This window comes from Bidens hawaiensis, unplaced genomic scaffold (assembly GCF_021521415.1).
Source record: "Bidens hawaiensis isolate Kalapana, Puna unplaced genomic scaffold, B.hawaiensis_p1.1 tig00018507_1, whole genome shotgun sequence".
In the NCBI taxonomy this organism is placed as follows: domain Eukaryota; kingdom Viridiplantae; phylum Streptophyta; class Magnoliopsida; order Asterales; family Asteraceae; genus Bidens; species Bidens hawaiensis.
In genome coordinates, this window is record NW_027492801.1 from 223,489 (window position 1) to 242,060 (window position 18,572).

Sequence of the window (18,572 nt, forward strand, 5' to 3'; positions counted from 1 at the left end):
GACATTGAACAACATCACAACCTAAGCATATTGCCACTTTCTGGGCGTTCCAACTATACCTAGATTAGTTATACAGCACAGTTTAGTATTGAGATTATAATAATATTAAAATATTAATATTATTATAATATTGATTATAGGAAACCGTGATTTCAAGTTACACAAACCTCGAACCGACGTGCTACTGATTATCTACTAAACAATAAGTTTCATGATCCCACTTTCTGAACTGTTTTACGAACTTTTGGGGTGAAAAGCATGTTTGCTTATATCTATATACTTATCTGAAACATGTATTGATGTGAATTATCTAAGTGTTAACACACGAAAGTCCCCACTAACGCAGTGATTAACTTCCAGCCGTTGGCTTGTGAATATTACTATTTGTTTGACAAACCCAGGCGGGGCCAACACGGTTTGCTGAGACATTATCCCGTTTGCACATGTCCATATTTTTACGAACCAGCTATGTAGTGTTAGACATAGCTACTTGGGGCATAATGTGGGCGGATCAGAAGGGGGCTGGATTCTCTATTTCCGGGCCGGGCGGGAGGTGAAGGCCATAAGAGAAGATTGCCCTCCCGCTAAGGAAGAGGGGAAAAAGGCGCTGTCATCTATCTCGACCAGTTTCCCGAGGCGTTGGAAGGGGAGCCACAGTGGTTGATTGAGCTTGGGAAATGGAGGCACGCAGCACAAACAGTCCAGGCTTCACTATAGCTTAGCATAATTACATCATTTACATACATACATACTTATTTCATGATTACAAGTGTTAACTTGTGAATACTCATAACTGTTTTCTTGAAACTCGTGAAACTCACCAACTCTAGTAGTTGACCCGTTTTAAACGTGCTTTTCAGGTGTGATCCCGAAGTTAGAAAATCCGTGAATTTGTGCTATCTGTTACCAAACGTGATCGATGCGGTGTGAATAGACGCAGACTTACTAGTACGAATAAAATAACTTGCAAGTATATTTTGTTGTAACACCTAGTTTGTAATCAAAGATAGATCACTGTAATATAATTGTAAATTAGTTGTAATGTTTCTTTATAAACAATGTTGTTGATACCAGAGGTGTCTATTACATTCCTGTTTTACGTTTCCGCATTGTGCTAGTCGGAGTGTGACACATGAATTGACTTTTGTAAGCCATGTGGTAATTGATATGTGTTGTTGGCATTATTATATTTTAGTAGAAACATTGGCAATTGAATTGATTGTTGAGGATAGAAAATTGCTCTCAGTTGTATTTACATATTTGGTATTGAATTTATTATATTCTTAAAAATTGGGTTCCAATATGTAGAAACATAGATATTACATCAATATAGCAGGTAGGCGGTCAACAAGCTGCGCCGCCACCCCTTTCTGAATTGCAAACCCTAACCTGCTAAAGATATACCCCTGCCCCTTTGGAGTCGACACATTGCTATGCACAACCTGTTGGACCCTGGTTAGAAAACGGATAGCTTCCGGTGCCAAGGAGCCAAATGTATCAAAAGCCAGAGGGACAAAAACATGTTGGTTCTCTTCGCAGGCTTTAGCATGTTTCTCCACCTTCTTCGTTTCAGCCCTTTTCATTGCTTGCCCAGCTACAAACCCATTATCCCTCAAACCAGCTAAGGGAGATACCCCTGTGATGTCAACACAAGCGTGTTTTCCCCCGGCCCAACCAAAGACGAGCAAATCTGCCGGTCGTAGAGTGGATCTCCCTTCCGTGGGGTCTGTAAGGAAGTTTACGGGGGCTTCCTTTTTAGCTGATATCCCAGCTCGCCTTAAGATGTCCCAAAGAACGTCCCGCGCCCAATCATGTCGGTATTTGAACCCAGGCATCTCCTTGCAATGAACCGCATGCTCTCCGAATTTATCCAGGCAGGCCTTACGGCAGATCGGACATGTTTCGTCTTCTGGGTACATTGGGACCGTCAAACGGTACTTAAGAATGGCCCTATACTCGACAGCAGACATGCTTTGGCCCAAGCCATGTTCTATAACTATAAGCAGTTACCGATTCAACGGATGCTTAATTTTGACTTCCTTTGTGTTGTGTTACATATTCCTAACTATCATTCATCTTTTATTAAACTTTAATTACTTAACTTTTAACTAATCTCACACAATTTTTATTAATGTTTTAAGGTAGGGAAAAACCTTCAGTTGCTGGCATCATCAACCCCGGTGCCGAGGGATTTCAGAAATCAATTTTTTGGCCAAGAGGAAATTGCCATACCAGTACATTCAACGTATGTTTTACATATATATTTCTGATTGTGATAACATAATAATTAATAAAAAACTATTTTACATATGTATTGCAGCTTTGAATCAGCTTGTGCTGCGCACCCTACTACTGACGTATTCATAAACTTTGCATCATTCATGAAGAGGTAGGTCCCAGCAGAGCCCAGTTGGACCCGCAAGACTCACCTTGAAGAGGGACGTCTGCGCAAGGACCAACTGGTTCCGCAGGACCAACCATGCTCAGAGATGAAGACCTTACGCGCAGTACGCCAGCTGTTCCCGCAGGAAAAGCCTCCCAATGGTGAAGTACCCCGCCTGTTCCCGCAGTTGCGGATACAAGCCATCAGGGAAGGCTACCCGCACTAATAGCAACGCTACACGCACAAGGCACTAACTCTCAATAATTCAGTGTCACCTGAAGAAGAAATGAGTAAGGCGGGAATACTCCCGCCCAAATGAGTCAGTCCGTACGCTTCTGGAAGATCTCTTGTACTATACCTGCCAAGGTATTGACAAAATAGACAAGATCTGACCAAAGCAGCCCATGAACCAATCACAGGGTGACAGCTCACCGACAACAGTACGAGGAGCACGCTCTAGTACAAAATGTCACTATCAGCCGCTGCCTACTCACCAACCCTTGTCGGGGCACGTACATAGCCTGCAGTTGGTGGAAAAGGAATAGTACACAGCCGGCCATGTCACTATCAGCCGCTGCTTACCCACCAACTACCAGCATGGCACGTGCGTAGCCCACAGTTGGTAGAAAAGGAATATTATACAGCTGGCTGTACCTGCTTGGAAACCTACCTTCGGCTATAAATACTCCAACACCTTAGAACGGTATCATGATCTTGTATCTTGTCTTCACTAGCTATTTCTCTTAATATACACTTATATTCAAAACAATCTAGTCTGATTCTCACGCCGGAGGGTGGTCACAAGTAGGAACCCCCCCTTCTCAGTGACAAGCTCACGGTGTCTGTTTTGCAGGTCATCTGAAGAATAACCATCTTTGCCGGAACTAACCCTCGTGGGAAACATCTATTTAACCCCCAGATTATCCGTAATCTGCCCGGGGTCACTTAGTGTTTCTTCAATTCAGAAGGTTAGTTTTAAGTTATTATAAAGCTTCAATCTTTTAGTATGATAATTTACTATTATTGATGTTTGGAAATGTATACAGTGCTGCTGCATCATGTAAACTTTCTTTAAAACAACCCACAATCAGAGTTGTACAGGCCCGGAACTGTTGGATTTGTATCCAAATCTGTGAGTAATCATGCTTGATTTCATTTTTTGAAAACTTGTTGATATATTCTTGAATTGAATCGGAGCTTGAAATGATGAAAGAAGATTTGCAAAGCTTTTACTTGGAGAAGATATGCCTGGCAGTGGTAAAGGCGTTTCGACTGCAGTCACTGATTCTAATGCCATCACAAATCTTTATGGTACGCGTCTTCAATCTGTATTTTCTTGATATATAACGTGTTCGTGTGTTTTTAAGTTGTCTTTTTTATATCTTTGTAGCTTCTATGTTTGGCCAACATCAAAAGTTGGAACCTTTGCATCCCGAGAAGAAGATGATGTGGAAACGAGAGATGAATTGCTTATTCTCGGTTTGTGATTACATTGTTGAATTCATCTCAACATCGCATAGTTTAAATAATGGAAAAGCGATGGAGGTACATACAGAAAAATTTAAAATTTTTATGAGATTTTAGATCCATTTTATTAGTAATTGCTCTGAAATTCATAAATACGGTTGAAATTATTTTCAGGTGATGTCTAGCCGTCCGAGACCGGATATTTATATAAACCTTCCAGCGTTAAAGAAGCTCGACGCGCTGCTCTTGGTGTGACCAAAACACCTTTACTGTTTTATACTTTTATTCACTCTTCAAGCTATGATTTTTAATTTTTTATCCACTTTGTGTTTTTTTTTAACAAAATTGCTTTTTTTTATTTATTACAGGAAATACTTGACAGCTTCATAGAGAAGGAATTTTGGTATGTAGATCAAGGAAGCATGTCGTCGAACTCACGAACGGGATCATTTAGAAAGATTCCTCAACCTCAGAGGCCATGTTATTGAGTTCTTATTTCAAATTTGATAATTTTTCGACCATCCGAGAATATTTGGCGAATTTATTACCGAATTAGGACGTTTAATGGGGAAAAATAGTTAAAATGCTCCAAAAATTATGTAATTTTCCTGGGAACTCAGATTTAATGTATTTTGATCACATATGAATTTTGGAATCATTTGGAGAAGTGTAAAGGTGTTTTGTGTATATGCGTTCGTGTGAATTTTTATAGCCGAATTTGGGCCGAAAAGAATATTGCACGAGCTTTTTACATTCTGAAATTGATACAGATTTTTTGGGACATAATTTGAGTATTCAGAAATTTTGGTGGAATTTTTGGAAATTGTTTGGGATAAACGGACGATTTTCAGGCAAAATATAGCTGATAAAATGAATTTTTATAAATTAATAAATCAGTAAATAATTCCAGAAATATTTTTCAAAAATTAATACTCAGAGATGAATACCTTACGCGCAGTACGCCAGCTGTTTCCGCAGGAAAAGCCTCCCAATGGTGAAGTACCCCGCCTGTTCCCGCAGTTGCGGATACAAGCCATCAGGGAAGGCTACCCGCACTAATAGCAACGCTACACGCACAAGGCACTAACTCTCAATAATTCAGTGTCACCTGAAGAAGGAATGAGCAAGGCGGGAATACTCCCGCCCAAATGAGCCAGTCCGTACGCTTCTGGAAGATCTTTTGTACTATACCTGCCAAGGTATGGACAAAATAGACAAGATCTGACCAAAGCAGCCCATGAACCAATCACAGGGTGACAGCTCACCGACAACAGTACGAGGAGCACGCTCTAGTACAAAATGTCACTATCAGTCGCTGCCTACTCACCAACCCTTGTCGGGGCACGTACATAGCCTGCAGTTGGTGGAAAAGGAATAGTACACAGCCGGCCATGTCACTATCAGCCGCTGCCTACCCACCAACTACCAGCATGGCACGTGCGTAGCCCACAGTTGGTAGAAAAGGAATATTATACAGCTGGCTGTACCTGCTTGGAAACCTGCCTTCGGCTATAAATACTCCAACACCTTGGAACGGTATCATGATCTTGTATCTTGTCTTCACTAGCTATTTCTCTTAATATACACTTATATTCAGAACAATCTAGTCTGATTCTCACGCCGGAGGGTGGTCACAAGGAGGAACCCCCCCCCCCCCCCTTCTCAGTGACAAGCTCACGGTGTCTGTTTTGCAGGTCATCTGAAGAATAACCATCTTTGCCGGAACTAACCCTCGTGGGAAACATCTATTTAACCCCCAAATTATCCGTAATCTTCCCGGGGTCACTTAGTGTTTCTTCAATTCAGAAGGTTAGTTTTAAGTTATTATAAAGCTTCAATCTTTTAGTATGATAATTTACTATTATTGATGTTTGGAAATGTATACAGTGCTGCTGCATCATGTAAACTTTCTTTAAAACAACCCACAATCAGAGTTGTACAGGCCCGGAACTGTTGGATTTGTATCCAAATCTGTGAGTAATCATGCTTGATTTCATTTTTTGAAAACTTGTTGATATATTCTTGAATTGAATCGGAGCTTGAAATGATGAAAGAAGATTTGCAAAGCTTTTACTTGGAGAAGATATGTCTGGCAGTGGTAAAGGCGTTTCGACTGCAGTCACTGATTCTAATGCCATCACAAATCTTTATGGTACGCGTCTTCAATCTGTATTTTCTTGATATATAACGTGTTCGTGTGTTTTTAAGTTGTCTTTTTTATATCTTTGTAGCTTCTATGTTTGGCCAACATCAAAAGTTGGAACCTTTGCATCCCAAGAAGAAGATGATGTGGAAACGAGAGATGAATTGCTTATTCTCGGTTTGTGATTACATTGTTGAATTCATCTCAACATTGCATAGTTTAAATAATGGAAAAGCCATGGAGGTACATACAAAAAAATTTTAAATTTTTATGAGATTTTAGATCCATTTTATTAGTAATTGCTCTGAAATTCATAAATACGGTTGAAATTATTTTCAGGTGATGTCTAGCCGTCCGAGACCGGATATTTATATAAACCTTCCAGCGTTAAAGAAGCTCGACGCGCTGCTCTTGGTGTGACCAAAACACCTTTACTGTTTTATACTTTTATTCACTCTTCAAGCTATGATTTTTAATTTTTTATCCACTTTGTGTTTTTTTTAACAAAATTGCTTTGTTTTATTTATTACAGGAAATACTTGACAGCTTCATAGAGAAGGAATTTTGGTATGTAGATCAAGGAAGCATGTCGTCGAACTCACGAACGGGATCATTTAGAAAGATTCCTCAACCTCAGAGGAAAGATGAGAAATGGTGGCTGCCTGTTCCTTGTGTAAGCCCGGAAGGCCTCTCGGAAAAGGCCCGAAAGCATTTGAGACAAAACGCGACTCCGCCAATCAAATCCACAAAGCAGCAATGGCTATCAATAGTAGCATTCTGGCTGAAAAGGAAATTCCGCAGCATACATCAGTTCTCTTCCTAAGGTTTACAATTTTTTAAATATTTAACTTCATTTTTTATCGGGTCAAAACGGGTTTGGTCAGTTTTAACAAAAAGATCTGAATAGCTGAACCCGAACAAAAACCATTGATTTGGTTTTCTGTCTTTGTAAAAACCAAATTTTTGGTTTTGGATGAAATTAAAATCGAAAAAAACTAACCGGGCTGAATTTATGGAATTTCATTTTTTTGTTTTGAATGTTAAATAATTTATTAGCATTTTTGAAGTCCATAAACATAAACGGCATAAACGGGTAAGATATTTTGAAACTTTTATTAATCAGTCAACTAATATAAACTAACGGTTTTACTAAAATATGGCTTTACCAAAATCATTCAAGATACATTTGGAAAGCTACAATTACGGTTTGGTCAGTTTTAACAAAAAGATCTGAATAGCCGAACCCGAACAAAAACCGTTGATTTGGTTTTCTGTCTTTGTAAAAACCAAATTTTTGGTTTTGGATGAAATTAAAATCGAAAAAAACTAACCGGGCTGAATTTATGGAATTTCATTTTTTTTTATTTTGAATTTTAAATAATTTATTAGCATTTTTGAAGTCCATAAACATAAACGGCATAAACAGGTAAGATATTTTGAAACTTTTATTAATCAGTCAACTAATATAAACTAACGGTTTTACTAAAATTTGGCTTTACCAAAATCATTCAAGATACATTTGAAAAGCTACAATTACGGTTTTCGGGTAGCTTGAAGCACATCATAATATAGTTATTAGTCGTTTATCTGATAGAAAGATTGCTATGTAAAGGCAAAAGAGACTAACAACAATATTATTATTGAAAAATTTTTTGTATAGGATAGATGTGATTGAAGATCAAATCTAACATAACGTTACTAGAAGAGGGCTAGCCTTTTTGACATTTATATAATGTTACTACTGTACATAATCAATTAAGAAATACTAAAATAGATTATGTAAAACTTTTTAAATATTTCAATCTTTCCTAAATATATACTAATTACACATATATGTTAATATTCAAAATTTAAAGTTTTTTTTATCAATCAGTCAACTATTTTAAACTAACAAATTTAATAAAATATACTTACTAAAATTATTCAAGATAAATATGAAAAGCTAGGATCATGGATTATTATTTGTTTAAATAATTAATCACTATATCAAATTAATTTTATATTGTAATAACTTACTAAAATATTGACTAATCACACGTAATTAGTATTCAAATTTTAAACATTCCTTGTCTAATATTCAACCCTTAGCCCACTTTAGGCTAAAGGTGATGATGATGCTTATTGGTTAATGTAGGTAAACGAAAAAAAGTCTTATTAAGTAAATTTGATAGCATTTATTTATTTATTAATATTGTGTGTGCAGCGATGGCTATTTGCATATGATCCATGTTAGAGGCCAACACAGATGTAAGTATTTCTACATGTTGTTCCTATCTCACAAGATAAAATTTTTAGTTACAAAACTTACATTTTGTTACAAAACTTATTAACAACAATATTGTCAAATAGGTATTTTCTTCAAGTTAAAGATTCAAACCCCAATTCATACAAGTTTAATTATAGTACCAAAATTAATTTCATTATATTTGAATTTTTAATTAAAGTAACAGTTTCATATTAAATTTCAAAACATTTATTAAATTATAATGGTTTACATTTTTGTTACGGAATTTGCAACTAATTTAGAGAATTAGTAGGAAAGATATTTGCAATTCAAATTAATTTTGCAAACCACTTCTAAAATACTTTAATTAAATACTCAAAAAATTATATTTACTAAAAACGGGTCAACCTATATCTATACTAAATGGGTCAACCCTCCACTTTTGTATTTTCTAAAATACTTTAATTAAATATTCAAATTTATATTTATCTCACAAGATAAAGATTTTAGTTACAAAACTTATATTTTGTTAAAAAACTTATTAACAACAATATTGTCAAATAATTATTTTCTTAAAGTCAAAGATTTCAAACCCCAATTCATGCAAGTTTAAGTATAGTAACAAAATTAATTCCATTATATTTTAATTGATAATTAAAGTAAAAATTATTTCTGGAACTAACATTGGACATACAGTTTTGATCTATAGATCACCACTGACTCCAACAGACAATAAAATAGCATATAAATTTCAAAGACGACAATTTCCCCTTGCAGTATGTTTTGCGATGACCATAAACAAAAGCCAAGGTCAATCATTATCTAGGGTTGGTTTGTACTTGAAAGAACCCGTGTTCTCACATGGACAGCTATACGTCGCCTTGTCAAGAGTTACAAGCAGGTCTGGGCTCAAGATTCTGATTCTTGATAAACAAGGTAATCTGACAAATACAACCACAAATGTAGTGTACAACGAAATTTTTTCTTATTTGTAAACTCATTGCGTAATATTTTTCTTTCTAATTCCTGTAATTTTAATGAAATTTGTAATTGTATTAACAATATATGATAATTGTGTTATTGATTGTGTTTTTTTTAACGTTTAAATATTGTAACTTTCATTAATTCCCCGTGTAATACACGGGTCTCAAACTAGTAATAATAATAATAATAATAATAATAATAATAATAATAATAAAAGTAATACATAATAATAGTAAGGAGACTAGAACTTAGACGGAACCCGAGCCCGAGACCCGACTAGTCTAACGACCCGTGAACCGCCTCACGTAAAGGAATGAGATTATAAATGAAAGTTAGCTTAACGCAAATGAGAACCTAACCGAGCATGAGTCAAATATGAACCCGACACGACTCAAACTCGCTTAAGGAAACGTAAACTTGCAAATGTGTCAAGAACGTGAGTATTAATAATGAAGTAAACATAATATAAATATATAATAATAAATAAGGATTGTAATATTGTATTATAATAATATTAATACTTAAATAAATCTATAATAATAAGAATAGTAAGTTGTTAATAATAATGTTAAACATGAAAGGTAAAAGTAAAGGATACAAGGTAAATGAAACCCGAACCCGAAGCCCGACTCGTTTAGAACCCACAACCCGCCCTATGCTAGACCAAGGATTTATGGGACCCGTTCAAGTAACACTTGAACAATAGAAGCTCGTCATATCGATGGAAGAATGGAAAGGAACATACGGACGGAAGATAAATTATAAAACCTTATATATATATATATATATATAATGCAAAGTGTGAAGATGAGGACTTAAGACGAGTTAAGAATGTGGGATAAAATAATAAAGAAATAAGATAATAATAATTATAAATACGATAATAATAAATGTCGTTAAGAATGTAAACTAATAAAGACGGTTCATTAATAAGATAATGCCAAGTATGTTAAATTAATATGAACGGGTAAAGAAGGTTACATGTCGATCCAATTAACTTAAAAGTTAACCCCGTTAACTTAGAGAATAAATAATAAACAAATATAGAGGATTAATATGTGTACATTATTAACAGTTAGTCGAGCTCAGTTGAAGAAGGGAATTACTATTAATTCAGAAAGGAATCGTCTCCAGGTGAGTTCTAGCCCCTTTTATGTGTTATGTTTTCGGGGCTGTGTGCATACTACGATGTGTTTAGATTTATACACTTAACTTAAATGGTAAGTGTATATTAGATATATGTTTGCGTATGAATGTGAATGTTATTGATTGATTAACTAGTAATGCAAGTAGTTGATATATTAGTTATAATTGAAGGAAGTAGAAAGAAAAGGTAACGATGGTAGAGTTGTATGGTATATTAGAGGGCACCGGGCCCTAATAATAACCAAGGTATGTAGGGCACTGAACCCTTATAATATCTAAGGTAAGTAGGGACTGGATTCTGAAGTTATCCAAGGTAGGAAGGACACTGGATCCTTATTAATTCCGAGGTATTTAGGGTCTGGGCCCTTATAATATCCAAGGTAAGCGAGGACCGGATCTTTATATTATCCGAGGTAAGTAGGGTCTGGACCCTTATAATATCCAAGGTAAGTGAGGACTGGATCTTTATAGTATCCGAGGTATGTAGTTAGTAAGTAGTATAAATGTATGAATGTATGTTAGATTAATAGAGGAACAGGTAGGTATTAATACGTATTTTCGGGCATGTATTAGTAAGTGAATGCATTGTATGTTAATTAACTAGAACTCACTCAGCGTAGTTGACTTTTAGTATGCACGCAGGTGAGCAGGATGAGACGGGTGGCTTGAGGGAGACACGTGGCAAATAAAGGAAGACTGGCATCGAAGAAAAGAAGAGACACGTGTTATTTATAATTTATGTTTAAAGTCTTATGTTAAGTTATTTTAAGACAAGATGTTTATGCTATGTATGAATGGTTGACTTTTAATTCCGCAAAATATTTTAATTAACTCTGATTTACGAATTATGTGAATGAGTAAGTCCAACCAGCGAGAAAGTAGGGCACCCGGGTCGGGGGCCTTACACCTCTCTAAGCACACTTGAAACAATGCAACATGCACTCCTATTTAAAGACTGTCCATAGAGTCAGGCACTCCCCCGTGCTTCACCAAGCATGCCCCTGTGTCCAGCTGTCCAGGCACATTAATTTTTCTATCAGATCGTACATGATGATTCACCATGCCGGCGTGCTTCAAGAGCCCCCCCCCCCTCGTGTTTTTGGTGTCAGCTATAAATTTTGTATATCTTTTCTGAAAGGTGACCACGCAGGCGTGCTTCATGAGGCACGCCCCCGTGTCCAGCTGACATCAGATTTTGTCCCAATCTATCATATTTTTGTCTTTTCTTGCACAAAGCAACATGAGGGTGTGCTGCTTGTAACATGGGGATGTGTTAAGCTGTTTTCCAGACACAAACATGAGCATGAGACAATCCACTCTTTTGAAACTTAATCGTGTAAACAGCTGCAACAAAAATTTACATCATTAGAAACATTGTTATTAGCATGTGTATTTCTAAAATTTATTCATTAAATCAAATATATATTGAAAAAACATAGTAGCATACCTGCTTTAACTTTTCCAAACAATGAACCCTCCTTTAATTATGTGAAAAATGAGTCAAGTTTGATTTTAAACAGTCTACACAATATATCAGGTCTGTCTTCAGCTTTCAGGTTTTTGTGGTTAAGAAATCTTTTAACTTCTGGCCATTTTGGATTGCAAATCATGGTAATAAAAAAATTTGGATATCCAAACCACTTGCATATCGCCATATCATCCAAGTAATTCTCCCTCATGTAGCATGCATCACGTAAATGAAGATGGCAGAATTACACGTTGTCCAATGGTAGATATATCAAAATTTCCAGCGTTATGTAGGTTAACTAACTTTTCATATGACTCACATCTAAGATTTTTTTGTTGGCGCCGCATATAAAACAATCTCTCGCTTTCGATTGGCGTATATGCATCAGCTAAAAGTTGTTGATATAGCCGTCCTCCATTTGTAAATCAATGAGAAATTATTTGTTCTGTCTCGAATTATATATTCAAAGAATTTCCTCATTGTCAATTACTGTCTTTTATTTTTGTTTGTCTAAGTAACAGCTCTGTGATATATGTCAACCCTATAACCGTCATCACCGTATGGAGAAAAAAATATGATATTGAAACGGCATATATGAAGGATGAAGTTCACTTATGTGTTTTAATGATCCTTCTTGAGTATTATCAGCAATATCTCTCCTTTCAAGATAGTCACCAATGTCTCCAACAATCAAAGCAGCCACTTCAGAAAATGTAGGTAAGTTATATGTCCTACCATCTTGTTTAGCAATTAACAATTTTGGTAGTGACTATGACAAATCTAGCATACATCTTATTCACACCTAATTCAAACTCACATCGCTTATAATACAAAGATCTAAATCCAACAAAATTGAATCAATAAATTGATAATACAAATCGTTATTATAAGAGACGAATCAATAAATTAACAAAATTGAATCAAGTAGTTTGATACCGAAATCAATTGAAAACCTAGATTCACTCAGTATTAGAAAGTGGACGATATCATTAAATTAGATAATACGAATCCTTACATGGTGAATCACTGCCTTGTTAGATGAAATCACAGAGAAGGCTAGATACTAAAACCCTAACGGGATTGTGTTGCTAAACGTAAATTAAAAATCAATAATATATATGGTTACAATCCATGGGCCATATAAATTAAACCCATAACCCATGGATAGCAAGGATTAAGGAGAGTGAAAATTAGAAGATAAGAATGAATTTGATTATGACACATCAACATTAGTATTTTTGTTTATTAATATCGGTAGATATAAATATAAATAAATAATAATAAAAAAGGAGAGCATGATCAAAATATGTGCTAATAATATCTTGTTATTTGCCGCGCCCTTGTGGGCCTTGAGGTTAAACCAAATCAAATAAAATCAAATCAACAATTACACACACTTTCAATTCCAACCTACACTCGCAAATTCTCTCAACTCTCATCGCCGACGACGATTTAGGTCTCAGGTATTCTAAATCAATTTCAATTTCAATTTCAATTTCATCATCAGATTCATATGCATATAATTTAGTTACCTATTATAGTATGCACCTCCTATCGATTTCATATCTGCCTAGGGTTAGGGTTTGCAATCAATTCCCCTATATTTACACTTCTCTCTACGATTACGATTCGATCACGTCTTAGGGTTTATAATTAGGGTTCTGAGTTCTTTCAACTTGTTGCCATTTGTATGTGTTTTGGTTTCGTGGAATTGAAGGTTTTTATTGTTGGTTTGTGGCAGGCGATCGGTGAGATAACGAAGGATTAGGGTTTATTGTATTGTTGTTATTCAATGGGGAAAAGTGCAAGACAGAAGTTGATCATCGATAGAGCGAAGAGGCGTGTGGAGGATCTGCAGGTTATGTGTATAGATCTGCAGAGTGCTAGGAAGGAGAGCCGTGGGACCGACGTGGCGGTGCGTGAAGAACAGGTGATTCAGATGCTTAAAGAGTGGAAGAACGAACTTAATCAGCCGTCACCTGCTTCGTCTTCCCAACAGGTTAATAGTTGAAGATCTTGTAATTATCAGTATTGAATGCATTGAGTGCGATGTGTATATAATATTATTGAGTGTTTGTTGAAGCAGGGTGGTAGTGTGGGGAGTTTTTCTCAAGATATAAGCAGGCTTTTGCGGCCGTGTGATGAAGAAGATGATGCGACCAGTGGGTTAGCTGCCATGAAACCTGATCCTGATGGTAGTAAAGTTGCTGAAAATGCAGGTTTTCATAATGTGAGTGACTTTAAATAATATTTTTCGAGGAATACTTTTGTTTATGGTACGAATAGTTGCTAATGAAGCAAGTAACAAATGGTTGCAGGATTTTGTAGCAACTCAAATGCTTCAAGAACAAGGTTTTAAGAAAAGTGAAGGTTCTCTTTCAGGGGTTAACAATAATAATATGGACGATGCTGCTAATCAATTGGATGATCTTTTTTGTGATTTACCTCAATATTTTGAGGACAACTTTTTTAGTGGCGGGTTGGATGGAATGGGCCGAGAGGATGATTTACCACAACAGATGACCGGTGTTTTGCCCATAATAAGCCCACCGCCTTTTGCTTTCTTGGGCCCAAAATGTGCTCTTTGGGATTGTCCCCGGCCCGCACAGGGGTGGTGTGCTGACAGACCCCCTCAAGGGTGGTTTCCTGACTATTGCAGTGGCTTGCATGCTGCAACTGCTCAAAGTGAAGGTCAATTTGGGATGACACCTGTGTTAAGGCCAAAAGGTATTGAGTTGAAGGATTCTTTGCTGTTTGAAGCTCTTAGTGCCAAATCACAGGGGAAAGATGTTGGTGTTCCAGAGTGTCAAGGGGCTGCTACGGCTAAATCTCCATGGAATGCACCTGGTTAGTTTGCTTCTTTTCTTGGGTCGGGTCGGGTAGTGGGTCATTTTTTAGTGCAGTTCAAGACGAGTCGAGTTGGGTTTGGCATGATCCGCCAACACTTTATTTTTGTGATTTTTTAAAGACCAAGTGTGTAAAATTTGATTTACAAACTATATTATCATAGTGATAACCGAATTTTAAAAATGAAACAGTTTAGGAGGTTTATGCATATCTACTATGTTTGGGTGACTCTTTTACCTTCTTTTTTCTCTCTTAAGTTTTATAATAAATGGTGCTTAAAGTGTGATTGAAGAAAACTATATTATTTAAATGATAGTTTAGATTTTGAAATAGAACAATTTAGGATGTTTTTGCTCTTTGGGTAACTTCTGACTCGTTTTGTGTGTTCTACCTGCTTCCATGTTAGCTAAAAAGATTAAAGGGTATCCAATTTTGACCCGTTAGTGATAAAGTGTAATCTGAATCTGACCTATTTACCCATAAACGGGTCAACGCTTCCACCTTTATCATTTCTTGTCGTTCGATTATCATCTTATATATTGCATGCCTTACATGTTCTTCTTTTCTTGGTAATTTTATTTCCAGAGCTTTTCGATACCTCAGTTTTCGATGGTGAAACACTACGTGAGTGGTTATTTTTCGATAAACCTCGAAGGGCGTTTGAAAGTGGGAACAGAAAACAGAGATCACTTCCTGATTACAATGGGCGCGGTTGGCATGAGTCAAGAAAACAGTTAATGAATGAATCCGGGTGGCTAAAAAGATCCTATTACATGGACCCACAACCCATGAAGTTATATGAATGGCATCTATATGAGTATGAAATCAGCAAATCTGATCCTTGTGCTTTGTATAGACTTGAATTCAAGCTCGTTGATGGCAAGAAAACTCCAAAGGGGAAGACTGCAAATGATTCGGTTGCTGATCTTCAAAAGCAAATGGGAAGACTTACTGCGGAGTTTCTGCTGGAAAAGAACAAGAGTAATAATAATAGTAGTAATAAAAGGTCTGGTAAAGGAAGAGGAAAAGCCAATTTGAAAGACAACAATGGCAGTTCAACTGTTCATCCTGTTTTGAGCCCGATCCCGCCAAATGACCCAACCCCACTAAATGACCCAACCCCACCAAATGACGGTCTTGATTCGTTTAATTATCTTGTAGATGATGTTGGCGGTTACTACTTGACCTGATGGTAAAAGTGTTAAAAGAGGTATTAAGTCTTGTTTATCTTATTAGTTGAAGTTAAAGCCAAACTCGGATGCGTGCATAGTTCTTGGTTTCAGTGGAAGCACGATTCTAACTGTTGGAAGATGGTATATGAAAAGTTAAATTGTTGCTTACTTATTTTTGGTTTTCTTGGACCAGTTTTTCTTGTTATGATGATGGTGGTGATGGTCAACAACAATAATATTGTGTTGGCTGTTGCCTTATTCAATTTAGGTTATATGTTTGGCCCAGGTTATAGAACTTTGGTTTGGTGCTAATTTGTGCTCAAATTGACAGCTTTATGTAACTTTTGGTTAGTTGAGTATATATGTGGATTTCTGACAAATTGAAATGATGGTTTTGTTATTTGGCTTAGGGGCTGTTTGATGTCTCTTAACAGTTACTTACCTCTTAATGATTAAGAGATTATGAGCCATTAAGAGGTAGTCTTTTAATGACGGTTAAGAGGCTACCAAACAGCCCCTTAATTCTTGTGTGAAGGGTGGTGTGAATATTTTGTTATGGGTTTTAATCTGGTTGTAAGTTACTACTATTATTATTATTATTATTTTAAGAAATACCGTTTACAAATTTCATATTAGTTAATTACAATAGCGTGTTCAACCCCAATGGTTGTTTTCAAACCAAAAGCCCGGAAAGGGTTTGCAACGATAGGTTTGTCAATCATATAAAGACGAGCGTGCTTAGCTTAATTACGAAGTGTCATTACTTTATGTTTGATTTAACATGTAATTAGTTTTGTTGCATACGTACATAAATGCATATCTAAGTTATGGTGCATCTAAACTTATATGTTTGATTTGCTTGTGATGACTTTTTAAGTTATGTATAGTGATGCACTTAACTTTCACGACAGCTAATCAAGTATACCATGTTTAACTATACATGTTTGATGCACAGAAAACTACAATTCAAACAGAAAGGCCGTCAATGTAACAACTCCTCTTGTTTTCTTCTTATACTAAAAAACACAAATATTATATGAGTCACATCGGTTTAGACTTTAGTCTATTCGCCTCTGCAATCGACATGCAATTGTCCAGATATAATTGAACAAACAAAAACGACATATATGAACAAACGTAAACAAAAACAAATGAACAAAATTTAATAGTTTAATGAACACAAACGAGCAAATGTAAAACATAAAGGAAGGAACGCAAACATAAATGTAAAACAAATGAACAAAATTTTGGTTTAGACTTGACAACTTCTTGAGCTTGTGCAGACTAAAGTATTATTATTGAGCGCCGGTGATTAGAACTTTAAAGCATCCATTGGTTATGAGTGTATAAAAGGAAAGACAACAACATACTCTCACTGATGGTAAGTTCATTTATAAGTGTATAAAAGGAAAGACAATATTACGTTTAAGGAACTGGTTTGAATTAGGATCCTGAGCAAATCCACTTGGGATTGCTCGTACGTAGACCAACCATGGGAGTTTCCAGTTGTCTTTATAGATGACTGGCGTCATTGCGTGATACAATCATTGATATACTCTTTCATGTTCTTTCGATGTCTTCTCAACTTCTTGATTACTTGTGTTGCTTGCCATGGATCCTTTGTATGATAGATTGGAAGTCTCAATCAACAACACTAGGGTACAATTATTCTCAGGCTATCTACATCCCTTGTCATGAATCAAGTTGAGCTTATGCTGCTCCAAATCAATAGGTTATCATGTAGCAGCTAACTAGAATAGATAGGGTGATTGTACAGCATTCACTTATCTAATACTTTCTTCTATCTACTGAATTATCTAATACTTTCTTCTATCTACTGAATTAAAAAGGCGACCCGCCGCGCCGAGCTATATGATAAGATAAAGTGTACTACTTGACTGGTAAGAAAGAGTACGGTAACCCTATCTTCTGCTATTGGTGGACTTTCTTAGCATGCTTAGCTTCTGCTATTAAAAGGCTGCAAGGCCTTAAAGTAAGAGAAGTTGCAAGCCTAAGCGAAGAATGTACGAATGGGTGAGATTTTGATGGTATTAACGTCTGATCTAGCATATCGCCGGTCAATGTCAGATCTTTCTGAATCAGTTAGCATTTTTTATAGAAACTCGAAAGAGAAGTATATTTTTGCCGACTATGAAACACAACATGATGTTCAAATTGCACCACCCAACCCACAAATCAAGATTAAACACCCCCACCTCTCAATAATGATTATTATTACAGTATTCATAACGATTATGATGATTATAGTAATACTATCACTGTAATCTGTCACGAAGAGAATAGGCGTTTACCTAATCCCGTTCAGGGTCAAGCTGGATTTCTGTAACTTACATCTTCCGAATCTTTAGAGGTTGTGTTAAAGCAAATATTGAGATCTATTGCATCTCTGCAAGGCGTTAGCTATTCTGGCAATTTCGTTTGATAATTACTTGATTTACGGTCCAATTCAACAACGTGCAGTTTGTTCTGAGAAAAGATGCGATCAATACACCAAGACCTGATAGTTGAGCAACCCCATAAGAGACTTCAACAACTCTACTTGGTTCACAATTTTGGAACCAGATAACCATCCATCGTTCATTTTAGCTTACGAACCACATAAAAACGGTTTAACGAACCCACCAAAAAATGGTTCGGTTCAGCAACCAAACCCCACATCACGACCAATTCTACCTCACAGAAAGAGACTCACAATCAAGGATAACACAACTTAATAT

At 36.2% G+C, this 18,572-nt stretch overlaps 1 protein-coding gene across 2 annotated transcripts; it reads left to right on the top strand.

The window, feature by feature from the left end:
• Positions 1-13,542: 13,542 nt before the first annotated feature.
• Positions 13,543-16,236, top strand: LOC143556289 (transcription factor VOZ1-like). Of its 2 annotated transcripts, none has more exons than XM_077045647.1 (4): positions 13,543-13,814; positions 13,902-14,034; positions 14,114-14,662; positions 15,248-16,236. In XM_077045647.1, exons 1-4 carry the CDS (start codon positions 13,608-13,610, stop codon positions 15,850-15,852), a joined length of 1,494 nt encoding a protein of 497 aa, XP_076901762.1. In that variant the 5' UTR covers positions 13,543-13,607; the 3' UTR covers positions 15,853-16,236. The 2 variants fall into 2 exon arrangements, with proteins under 2 accessions (XP_076901762.1, XP_076901763.1); XM_077045648.1 differs by having other exon boundaries at positions 13,902-14,045; positions 14,134-14,662; positions 15,248-16,235.
• Positions 16,237-18,572: the final 2,336 nt, after the last annotated feature.

Coding starts and splice junctions, on each gene's coding strand:
- LOC143556289 (XM_077045647.1), top strand. CDS start 13,608: ATGGGGAAAAGTGCAAGACAGAAGTTGATCATCGATAGAGCGAAGAGG. Junction 14,035..14,113: donor TAAAGTTGCTGAAAATGCAG/GTTTTCATAATG, acceptor TTGCTAATGAAG/CAAGTAACAAATGGTTGCAG. Junction 14,663..15,247: donor ATCTCCATGGAATGCACCTG/GTTAGTTTGCTT, acceptor TTTTATTTCCAG/AGCTTTTCGATACCTCAGTT.